Source organism: Podarcis tiliguerta (assembly GCF_965153285.1).
Source record: "Podarcis tiliguerta genome assembly, chromosome: 5".
In the NCBI taxonomy this organism is placed as follows: domain Eukaryota; kingdom Metazoa; phylum Chordata; class Lepidosauria; order Squamata; family Lacertidae; genus Podarcis; species Podarcis tiliguerta.
The window spans coordinates 44,049,032-44,072,551 of NC_139538.1; the positions used below are offsets into that span (position 1 = coordinate 44,049,032).

At 41.3% G+C, this 23,520-nt stretch overlaps 2 protein-coding genes across 3 annotated transcripts; both read right to left on the bottom strand.

Annotated features, from left to right (window-relative positions):
* Positions 1-812: 812 nt before the first annotated feature.
* On the bottom strand, positions 813-10,229 carry CALHM2 (calcium homeostasis modulator family member 2). 2 transcript variants are annotated; one of them, XM_083441602.1, is made up of 3 exons: positions 10,001-10,229; positions 4,518-5,152; positions 813-3,093 (listed from the first exon to the last, which is right to left on the bottom strand). In XM_083441602.1, exons 2-3 carry the CDS (start codon positions 5,058-5,060, stop codon positions 2,677-2,679), a joined length of 960 nt encoding a protein of 319 aa, XP_083297728.1. In that variant the 5' UTR covers positions 5,061-5,152; positions 10,001-10,229; the 3' UTR covers positions 813-2,676. The 2 variants fall into 2 exon arrangements, with proteins under 2 accessions (XP_083297728.1, XP_083297729.1); XM_083441603.1 differs by lacking the exon at positions 10,001-10,229 and adding an exon at positions 6,020-6,528.
* Positions 10,230-20,153: 9,924 nt separating this feature from the next.
* On the bottom strand, positions 20,154-23,040 carry CALHM1 (calcium homeostasis modulator 1). The gene is made up of 2 exons (XM_083440680.1): positions 22,419-23,040; positions 20,154-20,664 (listed from the first exon to the last, which is right to left on the bottom strand). Exons 1-2 carry the CDS (start codon positions 22,965-22,967, stop codon positions 20,206-20,208), a joined length of 1,008 nt encoding a protein of 335 aa, XP_083296806.1. The 5' UTR covers positions 22,968-23,040; the 3' UTR covers positions 20,154-20,205.
* Between the last annotated feature and the right edge of the window lie 480 nt (positions 23,041-23,520).

Sequence of the window (23,520 nt, forward strand, 5' to 3'; positions counted from 1 at the left end):
TTTTCAAAGGTGCAAGGAATACTACTGGTGTCTGTCTTCTGCCAGTATTCTAGGGTGTGTTTCCTGGCTTGTCTCATTAGATTCATTCTCACATACATAGAGTCTATCATAAATATGACTTAAGAGAGGACTATTGGTTATGCCAATATGCAAGAGTTGGAGTTACTCACTGATGCCGTATTTTATGAATATATACCTAGAAAATTATGCCAGGGCTGTTTTCCAGCCCTTATTTTAAAATGGCACATATACTTAACACCTAAACACAATGTAAAAATAGCAGGTGAAAATGGTCCTCTGGTATCTGATTTGTCATATAGCCATGACCCAAATTAGAAACACTTTCCAAGGCAAAACTCCTATATCTGCATTGCACAGAATCCAGAGAATGTAATTTATTTAACTGGTGAACAGAAAAAGTCCTAGCCGCCTAGTGAATAATGTAGGGGTAATGTCTCACATCCATTCTCTTAACATTTAGCAGCTGTGCATCTTGGTCCCTTCTCTTTTACATCCCATTTATTACTGCTTCTATCCCCTTTGTGCCTACTTGATCCTTATCAAAAGCTTTGCAATAATACAATTGGGATAAGCAGAATATATTTTACAAACAACACAGAACTGATGTAAAATCATCAGATCACCTGATTAATTCAAGGGGCAAGATCTCTTCTGATCATTTACACCGAACTGACCTGGAAAAGCAGGCATAACCTTTATATGCATTCCAGCAGTGGGGTATAGTAAGCCAGAGAGAGTGAGTTGCAATGCCTATAGATTTTGGTACGTGACAGACACATGTGAGACTAATGTTAGATTTCTTCACAGAACCGTAATGGTTTAATGTTACAATTCCACATAAATCTTGTGAATGTCTTGAATGCCCAAGAAAACTAGAGATGCGGATGTTAAGTCACTTGAAAGGTGACTGTTGCAGCATTTACTGGAACCATGAAAAATGACAAAACATACATTGGATCATGTTGTTTATACAATCCATGTGGTCTGTGCCGTATTTGAATAAGGAAGACCATAAAAGCCATGAGAAATTATAACAGCGTTTAGAAAGAGCCGTGGAGTGAAAAAACAAAAAATCAAATTATAGTACATGATACCGGACTTCTTATAGGGTCCCTCAACCAGGAAAAGGAAGCTCTTCAGGTCTTCTGTTCATCTTAGTGTGGCTTAAAACTCCAAGCAGGCATCAAATTCTGATTATGGTTTTTGCTGAGGATACTAAATGTTCATACCTTGCCAAAGGTAGAATATGTCATGGATAGGGAACCTGTGCGCCTCTAGATATTGTTAGACTGCACTCCCATAATCTGACCATTGGCCATGCTGGCTAGAGCTGATTGGAACTGGAGTCCAATATCTGGAGGCCACCTATTAGCCATCCTGGAAATAAATAGAAGTGCTTTTCTGTATAGCAGCAATTCAGGTAATTAGATAAAATCCCTGATTTAATAATTTGGGGAGTCACCCTTTGGACAACAGACCCTTGAAGCAGGACCCTTTACCATACTCTTCAACTCTCACCCACAAACTTTTATTAAGAAAGGATAGTCCCCAAACTAAGATGAACCTTGCGACATTTTTGGTAAAGGATATGGAGATAATTGTAATAAATTGGGGGGGGGGGGAGCAATAGTAGCTCTTTGCTGGTAGACAGTTATTCAGAGACAATTGTGCTATCATCTGAAGTCCAGTACATGGGAAGGCATGTAGAAGAGTCATAATGAGAAACGGGATCATAAAAGTGCAAACTGCAGAGTCTTGTCCATTAAAGAAAATAATCCAGTCTAGGTCAGTTAGGTGGTTTTTTTTTAATCCTGTGGAGGAAATACAGGGCAGATGCCACTCACAAAAACAGAATTCAGCCAATCCTGTGGGTCCTAGCCCTGAATCTTGATAGGGAAGTAGGTTTCTGAGAGATTCCGCTGATAATTTCCTGTACTAGCAATCAGAAATTTGTTGCCTACTACATGTTTCCAGCCTACAGCATGCATCATCCCCTGATCATTGGCCACGCTGTATGGGGTTGATGTCAGCTGGAGTTCAGCAGTCTCTGGGAGGGCCACAGGTTCCCCACCCATACACACACACACACACATGTATATATATGTATGTTTGAGCCCTCCTGGAGGAAGTCAAACAAAAGTAAGTTAAGGCACAGCTCCATGATGGCATTATATTGTCTTCAAAATGAGGAGGAAAATAATCAGCAATTTTTGAGTAAGCAGAGCATCCAGTTCATTTCCTCTTCTTTCCATTGTATGTGAGAATACATCAATGAGAGGCCTCTGGGTATCAGACCAGCTGTCCCAATCCAAGAGATTAGCTGCAATGTTTTCTTTTAGATTTATTATTCTCTCTGACTCACAGTCCTGTGGTCTTAGTTTAGTAGTCCACAGTTCCAGACATTCTGCTGCTCCTTCAATTTCTGTTTCGAAATGTAGTCTTTTGGATGACCACTCACATCAAATCCATTAGCCGTATCTTTTGCTGAGAGCTTAGGTCAACAGATAAAATGAAGGTATACAGCACAGATGTACCAAGAGCGGTGGTCACTCTTATAGTCCAGTTCATTCTATGCATGTATACTCAGAAGTAAACCCTATTGAGTTCAATGGGACTTACTCCCAACAGGGAAATGTGTTAAGTCCACAGCTTCTGCTAGGTAGCTAAGAAGGCCATTTCCTGGCTGTCAGGACCTAAGCTGTTTCCTGTCACACCTTTGGCCCATTTATGGAGACGGCTATAGAGGGGGAAGCCGCTCTTCTCCCGATAGATATAGACCCCTGTGATGGCATCCCATTGTGGCCTGGGCTGAAGGGTTTCGACAGCAAATTCCTGCACCAACTCCTTCTCCTCCTTATCCAGACACACAAAGCCAAAGAAGTTTTTGACGTTGTTTGCAGCCACAACCTTCGAGTGTATCTCAGCAGTGCGCTGGAAGAGTTTGGCCTCGCTGGAGCGGTACAGATTCCAGTAGTCCTCCTGGCGGTAGCTGAGTGGTGAGCAGCAGTGTTTGAGGCACTTGGTGATGAACACAATAACTGCAACCGCACCAATGAGCATCCACCCAAACAGCTGAAGAGAAAGACAAATAAACCAATTAAAATTTGCGTTCCCTTTAGGAGAAAGTAGGGTTTAAAAGGATATCCTTGGCTACCACACATTGATTTGTATATAAATAGAAAAATTCCCACAGTTGGTAAAACTGGAAATTGCAAAAACCTAGTTCATATACATGGAAAAATACAATATATCCCTGAACAGGGACCCACAACCTTTCTGGATGGGGGCACATTTGGGACTCTGAAACTGTCCTGGGCAGCGAACAACAAAAGGAAAAAGTGGTGCTTTCCCAACATCTCCTAGAACAGGCATGTCCAACCAGTAGATCGCGATCTACCAGAAGATCCCTGGCTGATCCTGGTAGATCGCGGGACCCCTATCGATCATGGGATTAAGAAACAGTTTACCAAAAGTTAACAAATAAAAGCTGAAGAACTTCGGGCAATCCTCCGCAAAAAAAGCTGAAGAACTTCGGGCAATCCACCCACCCCATGCATGCTCCCCCTCCAATGACTGGGTAGATCACTGCCATTTTTTTTATACTGGGAGTAGATCAGTCTCTTGGGAGTTGTACATGCCTGCCCTAAAACAAGCAAAGCACCTATAACACACACACCCCTGCCAAATCAGACAACCCTCCTCACAACAGGTATCATTTCGAACCAAACAAATACCCCAAAACAAAAACAAACAATGGGGAGCAGCAGGGGGCCTTTGTGAATGTCAAGGAGTGTCTGAGGGTGCTATGTTGAGGGCCCCAGTTGTAGAGAAATATAAGAGGATTTAGTTTCTAGTGGCCAGACAGAGGCTGAAAATGAAGCAAAAGAGAGGACAGTTCAGTAGATTGTTGACCATTTAAGGTTGCAATCCAATGTTTTCTTACTGTGGGGTGAGCTTCACTGCATTGAGTGTAGCTGCTTCAAGTAACCATGCAAAGAACTGGGTTGCAAGGGTTTGTAGATCAGCCCCCACTGGGGCAGCCACAGAATAAATTGAACTAACGTCTAAGCCTTGCCCAGAACAGCAAATGGGTGCAGAATCACATAGATCTAAAGAAAGCCCAGGGGCATGCTATCATACTATGATATCCTGAAAACCCAAAGTTCATACCATGATATGAATAATAACAGTAACTATGTACAATGATAATGGAGTAAAAGAAAAAGCAAACTCACTAGCAGAAAATGAAAGGAAAATAGTAATCAAGGGAATTACCATTAGTTAATCGTATTAGTTGATGCAGGGGAAGTTAATAAAGACTCTAAAATGAACCTGTTTTAGGAATTTACAGCTTATCAGGTATGTGTCATATCCTAATATACCAAAAGCACACATTTTGGAATGGAAAAATATGTTCTAAGCCCTTAATTATTCTTATTCCAAGCAGGAGGCAGCACTCCTCTGCTTCAGACGAATAAGTAAGTAAAATGCAATACCTGAGACTCATACTTTAATCGTCTTATAACCTCATCCTGAAATCTTGTCAAGTTTTGCGGCACGTCTTTACAAGGGAACCTGGCCATGGTTTCTGCTCCGTAGCCAGGTGGAAACTTATCCAGAGATGTAGGTTCTATGAATTCACTCAAGGCACAGACATAAGCCTCTCCACGAAGCAGTGAGATCACGGACCATGTAACAGGAGCAACTGCAGCCCGTCCCATGACAGAGCCAAAGATCAAGAAGTTGGCTGCTGCTGAAAAGTTCTTGGTTCCTCGTTTGTGGCATTCAGCTACCAAGTTCCAAGTGTGATTGTTCCAGATGACACCAATGACGAACAGGGCCAGAGCTGGTACACCAATGGCAGCCAGACCATAGATGTAGTTCCTGGCTGGGGAGCATGGACAATGGAAAGCAACCACAGAGAAAAGTTCTTGGCTTCCAACAGTGCCCAGAGCCACCAGGCCATTGAAAATCATCACATCTTTGCTCTTGAAGAAAAGTGAAAGGAAGCGGAAGTTTTCAGCAATGAAGGCAGCCATTTTGCTTTTCTGTATCCAGTTCAGACTTCAGTGTTCTGATGTGGAGTTGTCTGCAGCATCACGGAGTCTTGTTCTTCTCACCTTTCCATGGGCTGCAAAACAGAATAGTTACTAAACATTGGGAACTAAGCATTATCATGGTTGCTAAAGGTCAAGAGATACAATAATACATACTCTTATCTACTTAATAGCTACAATAATAATCCCATGCACACTATATTGTTTGCAATGTCTGCTGGATTTTGGTATACTTTTGGTATTTTCTTTACCTAGTACTATAAATTACATACCAAGTGTACCTGGTTGGTAGGTAGAATACTGTCTTATTTGAGCAGTGAATCTCTACTTCTAGCATTATTTTGAGATGTAATATCCTAAAAACAGCTAGTGTTTTAGGACAGAAACGTGTGTCAATTAAAACATGGGAATTTATGTTGCTTCATTACAAAATGTGCTGTCCAGTACTAGTACTATTCATTTTGATGATGACATTTAATAGAATCTTGGGGAAGTCATATTTCATTAGACTTAATGTAATTTTATTTATTTATGGCACAAATGTATATACTGCTTAACATAAAAACACCATAGTGGTGCACAACATAAAAGCACAATATACCATAAACAGCATAAAAAATCAGTATAAACAGAAAGGTCTTAAGCAAGCGTCTAAAACTGAACACTGTTGATACTTGTCTGAAATCAGTAGGGAGTTCCACAAAGCACTGAATCTTCCTTGAAGTGTACCTATTTATCTGTCAAAGTATAAAGGATATATAATAAATGAGACAACTTTCTTCTGATCAGTCTGCCACTGTACCGGCTGCTTCCATTAATAATACTGGAAGATTAGAAAGGACTAGGCAGTCATGTACTTTAGTGAACAATCTGGCACTCCATTGAATCCGTAGCTGGACTTTTTATCTCACCGTACAAGAGAACACCCAAGCATGGCTTACCTTCACTTCTATGAGGCTTTAATGACCGACTGGAGCTTGAATTTTCAGTGAAGAAACACCATTATCAGAATAGATAATGTGCTGCTGTTAATCTTAGGTTCTGTCCATGTGTTACTTTGCTACCAAATTTTCTGTGTGATCTTGAGACAGATGAATCCTCAGTTTTGTTGTACTTCCATTCACTAGTTCTGACCAGACTGTTGTTATGAACACAGGAGTATTTACATGAGTTTACTGTATTAGTGTGAACAGGTTGGACCAAATGAATGGCACTTGATGGATGGAATAATGAGGAACAAATAGTCATTGCCTGACTAATTTGAATCAATGGGAGGTACACGGAGTAATGAATTAATGGGAGCAACAATTCATTACCTTAGGTGACACAGCTGCATATCCTAGCAATTATGGCCACTCAGCAATGTGAATAATATATCTCCAAGCACCATCTAGTGATAGGTTTACTAATTGCACATTTGGGGCATTATACTTGTATGTATAAAAGTTTAATCCAGCATGTGCTTGAATGCCTCCTGCAAGATAGGGCTGGTCTGGAGGTACCCTAGGAATAGCAGGGTCTCAGACAGAGACCTTTCCTATCACCTGCTACCTGAGCTACTTAAATTATGGGCTGGCCCTACCATTAGGCAAAGTGAGGCAACTGCCTAAGGTGGCAGATAGAGGATGCCAGCAGCAGCTTCCTGGCTGTGCCTCATAAGGCCCCCGGCCAGTTCCTTCTGTCAGGAGGACAGAATTGTGTGTGCTACAAGGCCTGACATGGCCCTCCTAAGTTAGCCTTCTGAGATTTAGTGGAGTGTGCTATTCCATGACCAGCCTTGTGGTAAGATTTGGCTCTCAGTCCAGTTGGCTTCTGTACATAGAAATGGCAGGAGGTGCTTGCTTAAGGCAGCAAATGTCTTGGGTTGGCCCTGCGTAAACTAGAGGTGCCAGGGATTGATCTTAAAACCACCTGTATTCAAATCATCTGCTCTACTGCTGTACTATTGCCCCTTCCCACCATGAACATAATTAGTAATGGTTTTTTTCCTATGGACCCCAATATAAGGTTGCCATATGACTGGAATTTCCCAGACATACCAGAGATTTGGATGTCAGAAACTGTGTCCAGGCAGAAATCGCTTGAACGTCCAGGAAAATACATATGTATGGCAACCCATGTCGTAAGTGTAGAATTTCCTTTAAAACCTCTCAAAAAACTCAACAACATTGCCCCCTCCCAAAAAAACCAAACCAAAAATCAACAACTTTTGTGCCTGGATTTTTGAAATATGACAACCCTGCCCCAATCTCTCTTTCTATGACAGTTACAGCCAATTCAGTCCTCAACACTCTGCAGGCCTGAAGCCTGATCCCTCATTCTTTTCCTCACCATCCATAAATGCAGCTTAGGGCCAGGAGCAACAAATAAATAAAAAAAGTTACCCCACAAGTAACCATCTCTGTTATCCCTTCAGTCCTCCAAATGGATAATTCTAGATTCTCCTTCAAACTATGGTAGGATTTGTTTTGTTCCAATATGCGTCACTTTGTATTTACATTGAATAATACCTGCTATTCTGTTGCTCATTTATTCAGAGGTGTCCCCCACCCGTGAGTTGCTCTCACTCTGGTCTGGATTGCAGCATTTTGAAAAATGAATAATTTGAAGTCATTTCTAAACTAGGTTACTACCCTCTTCACCTTGAACTTAATATCATTTATAGTTAAACACTAGATCACTTTTCAACACAGATTCTTAGGGGATGCAACTGTTTACTTCCCTCCACCATAACAATTCTCAGTCCATTTATGTGTTTACTGATTTTTAGTGTGTTACAAATCCACAAAGGACATGGCTTTTTATCCATGCCTGATAAATTTTATTAAAATAAATCCCCTGTGTTCCTTAAGTATTATTTTGACACATTTCTGTTATCTAAACACCCCCAGTGTCATCCTAGTTTCTTCACAGAATTTTATTGAGGTTTTTTTTAAAAAAAATTGTAATATTCTCCTCAAGTTCTTTATTTGCTTGACTTACACACAGCTTGCCTGTGTGCTCGCCCCCCGCCCCCGCCAGAGGGCAAGACTTCCACTTTTAAAAGGAAGCTTTTTTGCCTTTTATAGCTTCCTTGACTCTGCTATTTTTAACCATTCTGTGTTCCGTTTGGACTTGTTTGTACATTGTCTAAGCTGTGGTATTGGTTCCATTTGAGGAGACTCTGTTATAGTGTTTTGTTCTGACATAACCTCCAAGCTTCCTGAAAAGATATGACACTTATAACAGTACCCTTTGGGTTTCTTTTACCAGTCCTCTTATTTGGGAAGCGTGTGATAAAATTAACTGAATGTGCTGTATTTTCTGATGTTTTTTTTTAAAAAAACAAATACATATATGCTGCATTTCATAGGATTATGTTCCCTGTTCCCAAATAGCTTGACCGTGCTTGTGTTTTGCATCAAATAAGAATAATAAGCAGGGTTGTTTTTTCAGCTAGAACTCACTGGCACTCAGTTCCAGCACCTCTCATGTGGGTGCCATTGCCATTATAAGAGAACAAGGGAGGTGTTCATGATGAGTCCCAACACCTCTTTTACTAGAAAAACAGCATTGATAATAAGCATTAAGTCAAACTGCCAGAGGAGGAAAGATGAGGTAGATGTATGGTCTTCCAAGTCATGGACAGTCTCCCATCATGCCTTAAGTACAGCTAAAACCAATCTGGGGCTGTAGCTTATGTTTTTAAAAATCTTGTAGGCATTTTTAGGTTGCAATCCTATACCACATACCTGGGGGTAGGCCGTGCTGAATTCAATGGAGCTTACTTTGTGGTCATTGCAGCACCTTGTACCGTCCAGCTAAATATAATTTTCTCCTATGGATTTTAATTGGGCCTCATCAATGCAAGTCAACTAACACCTTAATTTGCAAGTCTTTTCAATTAAAGGATGTTTGTGGGCTTCCCATATGATTATGGTTGGCCACTGTGAAAACAGGATGTTGAACTTTGGGCAGGGCTTTTCTTATGTAAATGCTTTATGCATCTTCAGCCTGAGTACTTGCAGGACAGAAGATAGCAGAAATTAAAATGATTATACAAGTGAGAGGAAGAACCAGGAAATTCCTTTCCATCTACTCATACACGTGCTTGAGTCATGCACTCTCGGGACTGAAGGACTGAATCCACATTAATACTCGGAACTGAACTTCTATGCAGCAATTTTGGCACCTTAAATCTCTAATATATCTGGGAAGAGGCAGGTTGGGGTAGGGAAGTAGAAAGGCTTTCCCATTCCTTCTCTTTCCCTCCTTCCATTATAATCGTCAGGAAAATATAAAAACACTATTAACCTCATGTTAATGCTGATGGAATCTATTACTCTTATATTTTATAGTGTAAGGTCACTTGCAACATAAATGCAAAAAATATATACGTCTGGCATCTCACATGTCATCCTTGTGCCTGAGAGCCACACCCTTAGACCAAGGCCTGAATGTCAGAAACAGCCACACACATTTCAGTACACACACAGACCAGCTACCCCACCCAGAGATTTGTAGATTCTTTTAATGTTCTTGTGCAGGGCTTGTTGAAATCGAAACAAAACAAAAGCACCACTTGAAATTGAAATATTGATAGAAGATATGAAAGAACTGCTCACATAGCATAGCAAAGGACTATATTGCGTGTAAGCTATTGTGTGTAAACCAGCTGGGCTTGCTGCCAGTTTGCTACCGCTGCACAAAAATAGTTTGAGAACTTTTTACGGTGGAAGCAAACAGGCGGCAAAACTGATCTTTTCTACTTCTCTAGCCCTGACATCTGACAGCCCAGCAAACGTCTTTCTTGCTAATAATAGGGGGGGGGGGTTGTTAGGATCACAAGTAGATATATTTAGTGTATGTATTTGTTTTCAGAAAGCTCCAGGTTTCCCAAAATCAAAATGAAACTTGATGAGAGAGAAAAAAAAGTTACTTACTCCTGCAGATCACCGAGCCTCTTTTTAGCTGGCCACGTGGGTTTTGAATCTATTCCAGGAACATCTGGCTGCCCTGCACGTGAGGATAGAGAATGGGATCAGATGCAGAAATTGCCACTGACAGAAGAAATAGTTAAAAAGTGTGAGTTTGCTGCTATCCAGCAGCTTCCTTTTGCTTGCAAAGGGCCTGGGTGGTGTAGGGTTTTTTTTGTTTTTTTGTTTTAATTTTCATGTGCAAAGGGAGGGGAGAGGCTTCCGTCTGGGTGGGGATTGTAGAGGGAGGGAGGGAGAAAGAATTGGCCAGATTCATCCTCTTGCTGTCACGCAGAACACTGTGCCTTTAAGGAAAGGAGAAAAGCGTAGGGAAATGATAGGAAAAAAATGGTAGGGAAATTACTGGAAAAAATGAAACTCTTCATAACCAGATCAAGATGACTCATTCACAGAACAGAAAAAAAACCAAAAACAACCTTTGCCTTCAGCTGTCTGGGCTGTGAAAATAGGTACTGCAGTTTCTTCTCTGGCCCCCAAAATAATGCTTGCTCAAGAACAAAGGATTTTTGCCTTTACAAGATGGTGCAGTTGGCGATATAGGTGCTGTTATGGTTACTTCACCATATTTTATAAACTTTTGCCTAGTAAAGTTCACGCTGCTCTAAGTAAGCACTGTAATTATGGTGAGATAAAACGCCACTGTCTTTAAAGCAAAGGGTGACTAATAATCCATAATGCTGAGTGATGTCAGAAAGACAAGCAAGTGCTACACTCCTGCCTGGTGTTTTCGTTTGTTGTTGCTGCTGTTTGCTGTGGTGACATTGATTACATGAGCATCACTGGACCGCTTTTGGATCATGCCTGTCATTACCTCCTTTTGTTGAGTTCCCAACTGCTAACTCTCAAGCCCAAAGGCATCTACTAGGGAGCAGGCCTTTTTCAACTGAGGGGACAACTTCATGGAATGCCTTCTCCAAGGAGGACCATATCAGTTTGGGCCTTCAGTCACCAAGTTTCTGGCTCTTTGTTCCTGTTTGGTTTGTTTTTGTCCCATTGTCTTGATTTATGAGCTCCTGCTGCAATGTGGTGATACAATAATGATGTGGTATATTTGTTTCACTGTTGTTTTTGAAGTTTTTTTGTGTGTGGCCATTTGGGGCTTTTATATGTATCAGCCATCATAGGCTGTGCAAGATCCAGCTGCCCACTCCAACTCCCAGGTGTTAGAGAATCTCAGTGGGAGGCATTGTCTGGCAGCTGCCAAATGGCAGCAAGGGAAGACTTGCCTTCATCCTGGACTTGCATGATGACACTAAGGACGACCAATGCCAGGTGGCAGGAAATGCCACCTGAATAATGTGTCAGCACCGGGACATTTCTGTTTCTGATACTACATTCAGATATCATTTTATTGTGAGAATTTTTTGTAAGCCTACTTGAGCACCTTTCAGGGCTAAAAAGTGGGCTGTAAGGCTTCTTATGCTCCTGTAACAGGACTCTCCTCCCTCCACTCCCTTTTGCATGCACCACCCCCAAATCTGCCCTTAAACAAACTTGGACGCACAGAGGGAAGAGAGGGGAGGAAGTCTTTGTGCTGATAGGACAGTTTTTTAGCACTAGAGTTTGAAGAGTTTTGGATTTGATATCCCGCTTTATCACTACCCGAAGGAGTCTCAAAGCGGCTAACATTCTCCTTTCCCTTCCTCCCCCACAACAAACACTCTGTGAGGTGAGTGGGGCTGAGAGACTTCAAGAAGTGTGACTGGCCCAAGGTCACCCAGCAGCAGCATGTGGAGGAGACGTGAACCCAGTTCCCCAGATTACGAGTCTATCGCTCTTAACCACTACACCACACTGGCACTATATTGGATAAAACTCTAAATATTCCAAATAAATGATAGATTTTGATGTTTCATGTAAGCCTCTTTGGGTTCATCTCTTTTAAAAAGAAAATCAGGGTATAACATACATTTTTAAATACATATCCATCCCCAACCTAGCTATATATTTTCTCTCCTTTTCTCTCTTGCTTTCTATTCTTGATTCTGTATCCTTGTGGGTTTCTACATATAGTTCTGATATTTATTTATTTTTACAATGCAGACTTCTAATAGAAAGGTTTTCCGTTGGGAGTAAGGCTAGTCCCCTGCCCCTTCTATTAATTGGGGACAGGAGTATCATTCACAGCAGATGGTTAGCCATCTGCAGTGTTAAAGCTACCAGAAACCACCACCTGTCCAAAAGGACTATTTACCTTCCTTGTGGCAACAGACTAACATGGCTACTCTTCTGGAATTTTATTTTAATGGATTGCCTGTTATTTCAGCTGGTGTACACAACTATGCCATAGGCAGGAAGCCCTGCTCTATAAATAGAGGGAACTTTGCAATGGCATAACTGCGTAAGAAACATTCAGAAGTCACATACACTTACAATGCACATCTGAGTTCTGAAGTGCAGAAGAGTTAGGAAATGTCATTCTTCCAGTCTCTAGCATGAATTCAAGCCCCAAGGAAACCAAATAGTTCATCCCAATTTAGCATGGGCTTTAAGTGTTTCCAGGTTTGACTGCTTGGGAAGGCTTCATGGTTCTCAGCCTTTGTGCTCTCTGATAATTCTAATTCAAAGTGTTGGTACTGACCTTTTAAGCCCTAAACGGCCTTGGGAGCATCTCCACCCCCACCATTCAGCCTGGACACTGAGGTCCAGCACCGAGGGCCTTCTGGCGGTTCTCTCACTGTGAGATTTGGGACTCAAGCAGTCATCTAGTCCAGGGATGTCCAACTGGTCGACCCCGCAGTGGAGTTAAAGTCTTCACCTCCTGCTGTCATCACTCTTTTCCTCCCTAAAAAAAGCTCAACAACTTTGGCTTTGCCCCCCCTAAAAACCCTCAACAACTTTGACTCCCCCCTCTCTCTTGGGAGCTGGACGTGCCTGATAGTCCAACTCCCTGCAATGTGTGTTTGGGGACTGTTTACCTGGCCACAACCTCTGCTGAATCAGGTCTTGGTTCCAGTTCTTAGTACATACAGTACTTATAGCCCTGATCTGACTGTTTGCCTGGTTCTGAACCCTGACATACCTTTATGTCTGTCTCAAGTGCCATCTGCAGACCTACTGCAGCTTTGCACCCAGCTCCTGTCCTTATTCTGGAGTTTCAGCTCTTGTGTCCTTGGCTGTGGTCCAGTGTTGACAGTGAATAGCAGGACCCATAGGACAATTGGGCACGCCCACTGGGACTGATGGGAATTGTAGTCCAGCAACATCTGGAGAGCAACATGTCCCCCATCCCTCATTTAGTTGATCTGCTGCACTGTGCCCCGGTGTTGAATTCCTGTTTACCCTTCAAAATGTACTAAAATATAATCCCTCGCGGTGGCTCCTTTTATAACTAAACTAACCAGTTTTCAGATTTCATGTGCACAGCTCTCATGCTTGATGCCCACCTCTTCATGTTGCTTATGCTCTTCCCTCTTTCTTTTCTTAGCCACTAATATCCACGTGGCAAGCTTTGAGCCTACAAGTGCAGGAAACAGACAGGATGTGCATAGTCAAATCTATTAGTGAGTAGTGCCAGAGTGAGCTGTTGGAAGGGAGAAGCTGGCACTAACCCACTATTAAGGTCATGTTCTGGAGACAGAGCATGATGAAGCACAAAACATAACAGAGCTGGCCATACCTTTAGGCAGTTAAAGACAGCCACTCCAGACAGATGGATTAATGAATCATGAAAGAACAGCAAATGCCATGTTTGAAGTTTTGGCTTTTGCTTACTGTCATAGTACTTGTGGTATTAAGCACTGTGACTGTTGTTGTTGTTTAGTCGTTCAGTCGTGTCCGACTCTTCGTGACCCCATGGATCAGAGCACGCCAGGCAGGATCAGCAAATCTGTCAGTTTCCTTTTATCTCCATTTATCTCCCCCCACCCCGGCTCCCAATCTTAAATTCAGTTCTCCCCATTTCCACATCTATGTGTGATTTTTTTTTTTAAAGGTCCTCATTAAAATTCATCAGCATTTTGGTGTAAGTTCCTCCTAATATTTCTGTGTGCAATTTTGCCTATTATGCACATCTTTTCAAAGCAATTCTCCCTAATGAAATGCTTTTTGAAATTTATTTTCACTAATACATATGTTTTTATGTTAGTATAGGTACATATTTTTGCACATAAAATCTGACTGGAGATGCATTGCAAAATTTGGAGAAGTGTGGATGTTAAGGAGTGACAGTGTTTCATATAGTTTCAGAAAGTGCAAATTAGGTGGGTTCAGCTTTAAATGTGAACTGAATGTGATTTCTCCCCATCTCCAAATGTTACTTGGGACAGATATCATTTGGTGTTCCGCTACAGGCAGCAAAATCTTTTGAGCTGGGCCTGAAGCATTGTAACAGGGAATGAAGGGAGTATGAAGGATGCAGTGTGGAGATGGGCAACTCACTGGATGGAGAAAGCAAGGCAGAGAGAGCAAGGCAACCTGTGTGATGGAAAAAGATGAAATAAAGGGTTGTTCCAGGCCTGTGTGTCTCATAAGAAGGACAGGTCTAATTAATTGTTGGCAGTTAACTTTTAATCTCCGTTTGTGACAAAGGAAACACATAGTAAAGAAAAGGAAATGGTGAGTAAGAAGTGGTTTTCAACTAAATTTAACAGTGCCTACTGAATAGTGCCTACTGTTCTTTAAACTGTATTTATTTTTCTTTAAGTATCTATGCCAGGGCACATTCTGCTTGCTCCTGAGTGGGGAGGTGTACAGGGAACTCAAGAGCTGTTCCAGCCATTCAAGTGGAGAATATGCATACATAGGCAGGGGGGCTTCAGGGTCTGCCCTTGAGTCCTAGTCACATTCTTTTCAGTGTCTGAAAGGGACTATTTGTGTGTACAATTGAGACCCCTGTCCCCATCACCTAAGCACAATTGTTCTACATAAACAGACATACTGAACAGAGTCAATGATTTTGGTTTGAAAGAGAGGTTTGCACTACCCTCCAAAACATGTGCTTTCTAGTTCTACAAGCCTCACCATTTCATTGTTCCTGTCTGCATTTCCCATGGCAGCAACTGACAACCAGAGAGAGAACCAAGCACCGTAACAATCAAAGACACTGAGATCCCAAGGACAGCGGGATACAGTGCTGCAGATAGGATTTACAGTGGTGATGGGGAACCTGTGGTTCTCCAGGCATTGTTTGATGACAACTCCCAGCATTCCTAACTGTTGACCATCTTGGCTGGGGATGATAAGAGTTGGAGTCCAACAACCTCTGGAAGATCATAGGGTCTCTGTCCCTGATATACAGGCTCCAGAACATATGGGAATAAATAAGGAAGGCTTTTGGTCTTCATTTTCAGAGAAAAACTGATACTGGTTCCCAGGGGCAGAGAATCATGTGTAAAGGACTCCTCTCTCCTCACCTGTCTATAATTAATATGCATATTTGCCATACGGGTGTCTAGCTATAAATATAAACCAGATAGTAAGCAGAAGTGTAAAGGACCTATACAAAGGGAACTAGCAGCACAATTGTTGTGTTGTGTGCCACCCCAATCTCTCAGCAGTGGAAGATTCCAGGGGTTCCAGACACTTACCCAGGGTTCGTGTTTCCTTTTGGAAATGAGGCACATTGGGGACTGTAGTGTCTTTATGATATATAGTTTAATTACACATATATACAACCTGAGTCTGCAATGGAGGGGTTCACAGTATTAACACTCCAAAAGGGTCTTGTTTCTCCTGTAGCCACAGCCTTAGATTTAAACAGGCATCAATATTGCTCTGTCTCAGTCTTCTTCTCAGCTTGCTGCTTTACATCTGGCCCTCATCCCTGCATTTTTTCACTCTTTCCAATTATCAAGTTGAGGGAGGGGCCTCGCCCATTTGCCCTCTCCCACAGAGCTCCTTCCTTTGTTCTTACACCTTCCAGGAGGCTAGCCTCGCTATTCCAGGAATTAGAAGGCTTGATTTGATTTTAACACTTGCTGGATCCAGAGATTAGAGGGTTCCGGCATACAGTTCAACACCCCAAACTCATAACACTATACAAATCCTATGCAGACAAATTCAGACAAATTCATGGGTAAGTGAGCACAGGATTGCAACCTAAAAGAAAACAAAGAACACCTATCAATTCTCCATTATTATTATTTTTTGAAACAGGCAAAATATTTATTTATTTATTTATTTAACTTTATATCCCACCCTTCCTCCCATAGGAGCCCAGATATTGGGAGGAAGAATGTGCTATCACAGCTGCCAAAACTGATGCCTGGTTACCACATGGGGAGCCAAGCAGGCAGCAACTGGCACAAATTACTTCCATTGCAAACAGGAAGAACAGGTTTTCCTAAAACTTGATATTTAACTTAAAGTTATACACCTAAGCAGAATGCAGTGAATATGCTTCACAGTGAACTCACTATTTAAATTTATGTATGTTAGGATGTACAGTAAATAACAACATGCTGCATTTTTTCTATTATATGGACTTGTAGTTTGTTAGTGTGTTTTGGGTATTGTGGGTGCCACCTAAAAAAATAATAATTATAATTTTATTATTTAAAAAATAATAATAATTTTTTAAACCCGTATAAATTTAAGATTAAAACATTTAGAAGGTTTTTTTATTAAAAAAATATTAAAAACAAACTACTGAGATGCCAAAATTTCAAAAGCTATTATGATTAAATTAATATAATTTAGTTTTGCTTGGTAAGTAAAACTTGGTAAGTAAAATGTTAGCATTACCTGACATTTTCAGAAGGTAAAATTAAAATTCTTTGTTTTTCTGAAAACAGTTTATGTGCTTCTTTATCAAACATAGATTTACCAAGCTTGATATTGGCCAATCACAACAATAATGGATTTGGATTCCGCACACCCAAAAACATAATTAGGACCCCACATTGGATTCACCCTACTGTGAGGGCTTCCATATCTACATATTGTCACTTGAAGCTGCAGTCACACATTCTAAATGTGCATGCGTAAACTCACCTTCCTGTGCTTTGTGCTTTCCTGTAGTACCTGCTGAACCTGTACAAGTGTAAGCTAGTAGGTCATTATAAAGAGTACAGCTCTTGATAGTCCCAGAACAAAGGAACACACTATCCCATCTGGAAGCCAGAGGAGCTAGGGCAGAGCCAGCCATGTGGCCCTGTTGTATGATTAGCCTCGACAAGTGAGGCAGAATGCAGCAATGACCTCAGGTGGCAGATACTAGCGGGGGCGGGGAGAGGAGCATCCCTCAAGCCATTCCACTCTGTTGGAGATTAGAACTATGTGTGTCACAGGGTTGTTGTACAATCGCTAAACAAGCCATCTGTCCTCCGTGCATGTGGGGATGTTATCCCATTGCCAGTGTTGACTATTCAAGTGCCAGAACAGTCAACTTCTGTACTTTGAATGGGATGGGGCAGAAATTTGGTCTGATCCACATTAAGATCCACTCTTTCTGAAACAATATGTGAACCAAAACGCAGCTATACCCTGAAACTCATACTTCTTCAAATTTTGCGATGCAATTCTCCAAACCAAAATGTGTACAAAAGTACACATATTAGGGAATAGTGTGTATAAAAATGCATATTTTAGTGGAAACAGGGGAAACGGCATACAAAAGTGCACTATATTGCTTGCAAAAATGTATGTAGTAGCCAAAATTGCAGACAAAAATGTGTATGTTAGCATTTTAGTGCACATTCCTCCTATCTGATTCTCATGAAGACTATTACATTTTTTAAAATGCAAAATAATACAAACTGAATTTGAGAGTGAAAAAAAATGAGACACTGAGAGAAACTGAAATTAACAGGTTCATCCATCCCTAGATGGATGCATCATTCTGTATTTTGCCTCGGGCAGCAACATGTCTTGGGAGCAGCGCTGGCGATGAGGCAGCCGTGAAATTGATCAGAAGAGCAGCAGGAGAGGGCATACTTAATCTCTTCAACCAGCCTGGGGTTGGGGTATATGTGGTCCTTTTAGCTTATTCCATACCAAGAAAACGTCACCTCGGGGAGGTCAGTTTTAATTGGAAAGGGAGGCTATACTGAATGAGTTAAATACCTCATCTCCCCACCATTGCACTGATCAAAATTGCAACCTCTAGCAGCTATATTAAAGTAAAACCAAAAACTGTCAGGAGACTTCTTATATTCCTCCAGTATCTTACTTAGTTTGACACTCACTGAGATGATAAATCTGTACTACGTAAAAACAGAAGAAAAGAAAGCAAAACTAGATGTCTCTCTCAGGTCTACATTAAAAACAGAGATGTCTAGAAGATGGCAAGGTTATTGCTCTTCTTCCTGATACCTAGTGTTCTGTGTCCAGGGATTTATTATTAAATCCCCCCCTTTTCCGTTCAAAGTTAGAGCTGGCCTGAAGCATTTTGCTGCCTGAGGTGGAGCAGTAAAGGGCATATACATCCACCCCACCAGTCCAGGTGCATAATATCCAGGGCTGGTGAAATTATTTTGGCACATGCGGCAGAAAATCTCACCTCTCCTTGGCAGGAAAAATACAACAACACTAAATTAGAAATAGCAGTTTGCTGTCATCTCAGAAACAGCTGCCTTGCTGTGCTTGACGATAGGGCTGGCCTTGCTGAATTCTTACAGCTAAGGAACTTACAGTGAGAAGTAAGCCTATGTCCTATCTAGATGATGGAGATTAGCAGGGTGCAAAGTGTGTACAATAGTAGTTAAATAAGCAAGAGCTGCAACCAGTTCTCCGAGAGTCTAGGCTTTTACCTCTTTCCTCCACCACTACTGGTCACAACAAAAACATAATTCATCATCAAGCTAAAGAAAACTTGATTTGCAAAGGCTACACTGAGCGACACATGACTTGACAAAGCAGGAAGCACATAAATATAGACATGCCAGTGATGTCTGACATGTTGGATAGCCCTGCCTTGCATCCTCCTCATTCCGATGTCAAGAGTAAGACTACTTTTTGTGGAATCCATTGAAGCTTCCACTGAACACTAGCTGAGAACATCACGAATGGGCACACTGGCCCAGCTTGCACATCACATTAAACTGTACTTAAAAACAAACTATGCTTTTTAATTTGAAGTGCAAACTGGATCATTAATTGGTCATATGATGCAGAGGGCTCTCTTGTCTATGAAAGCTAAGGTATCACAAGACTCTGAATTATTTTTGCTGAAACATGGCTACCACTCTGAAAAATTTAATTGGTTTCTTAAATGGTTCAGAAGAACCATTCAGGTTAATGCAGCTGATGTTCTCTGCTTATTAAAGGACCAGACACCTTGAAATTACCCCAGATCCGCTGCCAGTTCATTTAGTTATGGGGCAGATAGTTATGCTTAATTTGTAATATTTGAATGTGGCTCTTCCTTCTTTCAGTTAGTGGATTTATAATACTGTCCTTAAAACATACTCATTCATCTCTACTTCAGCATACCCTTCAACATATTTTCTTATTCTAAACAGATTTTGTCAGAGCATGTTGTACAAGTCAAAGCTAAACAAGTCTTACTTATATGATAAGGAGATAAGGGAAGAAACAGAGCCTTATAGCTGCTATGGTCAGGTATTGCTAGTTTATGGCGCCCTCTGGTGTATTTGAAATACTGCCTTTGTGCTTTTGGTTTGTGCCTAAAACATTCCTGCAAGTCTTGGAAATGTTGGTTTTGCTTTACTACCAACAGAAATGTACCCCTGTACAGATAATATTACCTGTTTTTAGTCTTTCCTTTACAATAAAATGAAACATCTGTTTTGTGCCTTTCACATACAATGGAGACTTAGCAGGTGGTTTTCATCTGAAGAAATTGGTAGAGATTTTTCAAATCAAAATGTGATGTTACTTGCTGCTGAGACAAATGGTCTATCCTTTAGAGTTTAGCAGGGAATAAATATCTTATTCCAACCAACAATGAACCACCCCATAGTTTTTGTTATATTATTTGTATCACAGCAATCATCCAATTTAAGGTGCCATCACCATTTAGTCTTTCTGACATCTCTTTTCTCTTTGACAAAATCAACAGGTGAGCATTGTCAGTGTTTATTTGTTCTATTCCATGCTAGTGTCCACAGAAAAGCTGGGGGGGGGGAGACTTTTGGACAGGTGTTCTGGATGCTCTCACAATGAATAGTTGAAAGATCTCCTTGATAAATGTGTGGTCCCAAGCCGTGATCTAAAGGGATATGTGCTTTCTGATTACTTCCACTCCATCCTCAGACTTTGCTGTAATAGATAGCATACTCTCTTTTAGGCGGCTGAGGGTGTGCGATTTCTCCTGCCCAACAATTCCCATTCTGGATCACCTCTTGGCTGAGGCACAAAGGGGGCTTACATTTGTGCCAGTTCTTCAGAATTTTGTTCATGGTCCCTTGATCCATGATACCCAGCAATTTTTCCTTCTCTTCTCCTGTTTCGGAAGGTGTCTTTTCCACAAAGGTTGCATGACCCATGCTTAGGTCCTTATTTGTGCCCTCAAAAAACTGCTGGATGCAAACCTTGGCAAAGCTTTTAGCATGTTCCGTGCAGGTCTCATCAAAGAGCTTGCGTTCGATGTCAATATAGTGAGACCAATACTTGCTCTTCAGGAATGCGGCTTGAGTAAAGCAGGGACGTAAGGAACGAACAAGGAATGCCAACAAGGTCATCAACAGCACAAAGGTCCAGCCCATTGCCTGAACGGGAAAACCAAACATCATACTATTATTAGGGAGGTGGTTGTGGGAGTGGGATAGAGAAATCTATGCAGTACACAATTGCAGTCATGATTATCAGTGGTCTTCCAGAATCTGTGGATCTTGGGACTAGCAACCTCAAAAGATTGTGGGGCTGCTAGGCTCATGTCTCATCCATCAATGAGTGGATGATCCAGTTGTGTGAACTAACATCACAATCTACCTCATTGTACAATGGCAGTGATGTTTCCATATTTGTTTGCCAGATATGAATCCAATGAAAGCCCTGTGCTGTTGTATTTGAAGTTCTTGAAGTTGGGGGATCAAATGGAACCTGAACCAAAATCTAGACCAAATCTTTTAGTTTTCCTCAACCAGAACACAGTTCAATCCATTTTAACAGGGATGTGTTGGGGAGCAACTACACCAGGAATAAGGAATCTGTAACCTTCCTGATGTTGTTTGCCACAACTCCCATCAGCCCAACATGGCCAGTAGTCAGGGATAATGAGAGTCATGGTCCAACAACATCTAGAGGACCACAGGTTCTCTATCCCTAAACTACAACACAGCATCTCTTATATTGCAGCAGTTACCTAAAATTTTCTAAAATGTATTGCATAAACAAATTATTTCCCCACTCCTAAATCCAGTATTTTTCCTCTTGGCTTTTATTTTTTTTTTAAAGGAGCACATTTTTGTCTCATGCTGAAACTGGCATGCCATTTCAGTAATACTAAGTAGAACCATTCAAATACAAAAGTATTTAGAATTGGGTTTTTTAATAGAATGAATTGATTATCTATAATGCCAAATTTAAAAACAGCAACAGTGCAACAAATATTGCTTGATTAAAGAACGCTCTGATTAAAGAAAGATCTGAATATTTATTCCAATACATTCTTAATGTTCAATGCTAAGAAAAGCAGTGGTTATCCAACTAATACACAGCAGAGGAAGGGCTAGCATTGCCGAGCAATGCCAAGGGGAAACAGAACAGTGGCAGCATCAGATTGGTGAGAACACAAGTGATCAAATCAGATTTTTAAAATGACTTTGACGTTGTTCCCAGGTGAAAACCTAGAGGGAATTTGCATCCTATTTAAGATGCAGAGAACAAATGCAGACTGAACGCAGTAAACAACAGGAAAGGACTGTATTGACCTGCCTGTTTTAGGTTGGGATCACTGGATATATTTGTCTGTATTTGCATTGCAAATGGAATATTTGGAAGCAGGGGAAGTTTAATCATAGGAGTTCATCCCTTCTTCTCTCACTTCCTTCTATAATCCATACTTCTTACCAAAAACGATGCATGGAATTATTACAGTAAGGAATCAAGCACTCTGTTTTGCAGGATGCACCCTACATAAGCCCACTCTTTGAATGTGGAACTAGCACACATTGCAGCTCCAAATGTGTGCACACTTACCTGTGATTAAGGCCCACAATTTATGCTGTAAAAAGAATAAACTGCAATTGTAGCATGAGGAGTATATCCATTACATCACATTTTAAACATGTTTTCTATGAAGTGGGACCTCAAGAGAAGGAGGAAAAGTGTTGTGTTTCTTACCAGTAATAAAGAACTGCAGAATGCTGAAAAATGCTCAGAGAGCTTGCAGTGTATAGGAAATGATAGCACGATAAGTGCATATAAAGTCATATAAAAAGCCTGCCAGCTTTATAAGGGGTCTCTCCCATTCTCTACACCAAATTAGCTTAAGCAAATCCTGCAGTCACTTTTTGCTTACCTGTGATATACAGCGCAGATACCTGGTTGCAACCTCTTTGGCAATAAGTTCCTGCCCCTTGTAGATGTCTGTGCAGGGAATCCGGGCCAGAATTCTCCTCAGTTCCTTCTCAGGTAGTTGGGTATAGCTCTGGTTCCCCAACTTATCTACAGGCACAGAGGTGCTGAAGGCACATATAAAGCACTCTCCATGCAACAGTGTGACTGAAATCCAAACAGCAGGAGCAATCATAGCCCGCTGTGCCATGGAGCAGAACATGTAGCGCAGGACAGCCGGGTCTTTCTGCCGCTTCCCTGTGGGTCTTTTCCACTCTTCAGCCAACATGGAGACATTGTTATTCATCACAAAGCCCAGTAGAAACAAGACCAGGGGTGGCACAAACAGGATACCCATCCCATAGGCCAGGTTATAACCTGGAAGACATGGGCAGTTGAAGTCAAAAGCCACGTACATCTGTGCACTGGCAAGAGCCATGATGCCACATATGCCATTCATGAATGATTCCTGGTTGGACTGGAGGAACTGGAAGATCATACGGAATTTATCCATCGTTGCCACTTTACGCACACTCGCTTGCCCGAATGCAATCAGAAATTTGTTGCCCTTTTCATGGGGCAGAATTTAAAAACAACAACAACAAAAACCCTATTGCGTCTTGCCAATGTCACTTACTTTTTTCAGTTTCTGCTCTTACACCAGCTTTTCAATTGCTCAGGCAGAGTGTCCCCCTCCCCCTTTTATTCCTTGCCACTTCAGTACATTGACTTTGTTATCTTTACCTTATGAGTGAATCTCTACTCCTCCCAGGTTGACTTGGTGTGCATTGTATTCCCTCTTCTGAAAAGTTAATTGTGTGCCATTGTCAGGTATGTCATGGCTTAATACAGCGAACACTTCTTTCTTTGTGGGAGCCATCACATCTCTTATTTAGAAAACTCTTAAATCCCTGAGGTTGCCTATTTGTGGAGGCATGATTTCTTCTGAGGAGTTATTTGGAATCTCTTCTAGGCACTCTTTATTCATGACAGGAAAAGGATTCCTCTGGCTTCTGTTCATGTGCCTGCAAATGCCACATGCTCCTCCCACTGCCCTTAGAAAAACA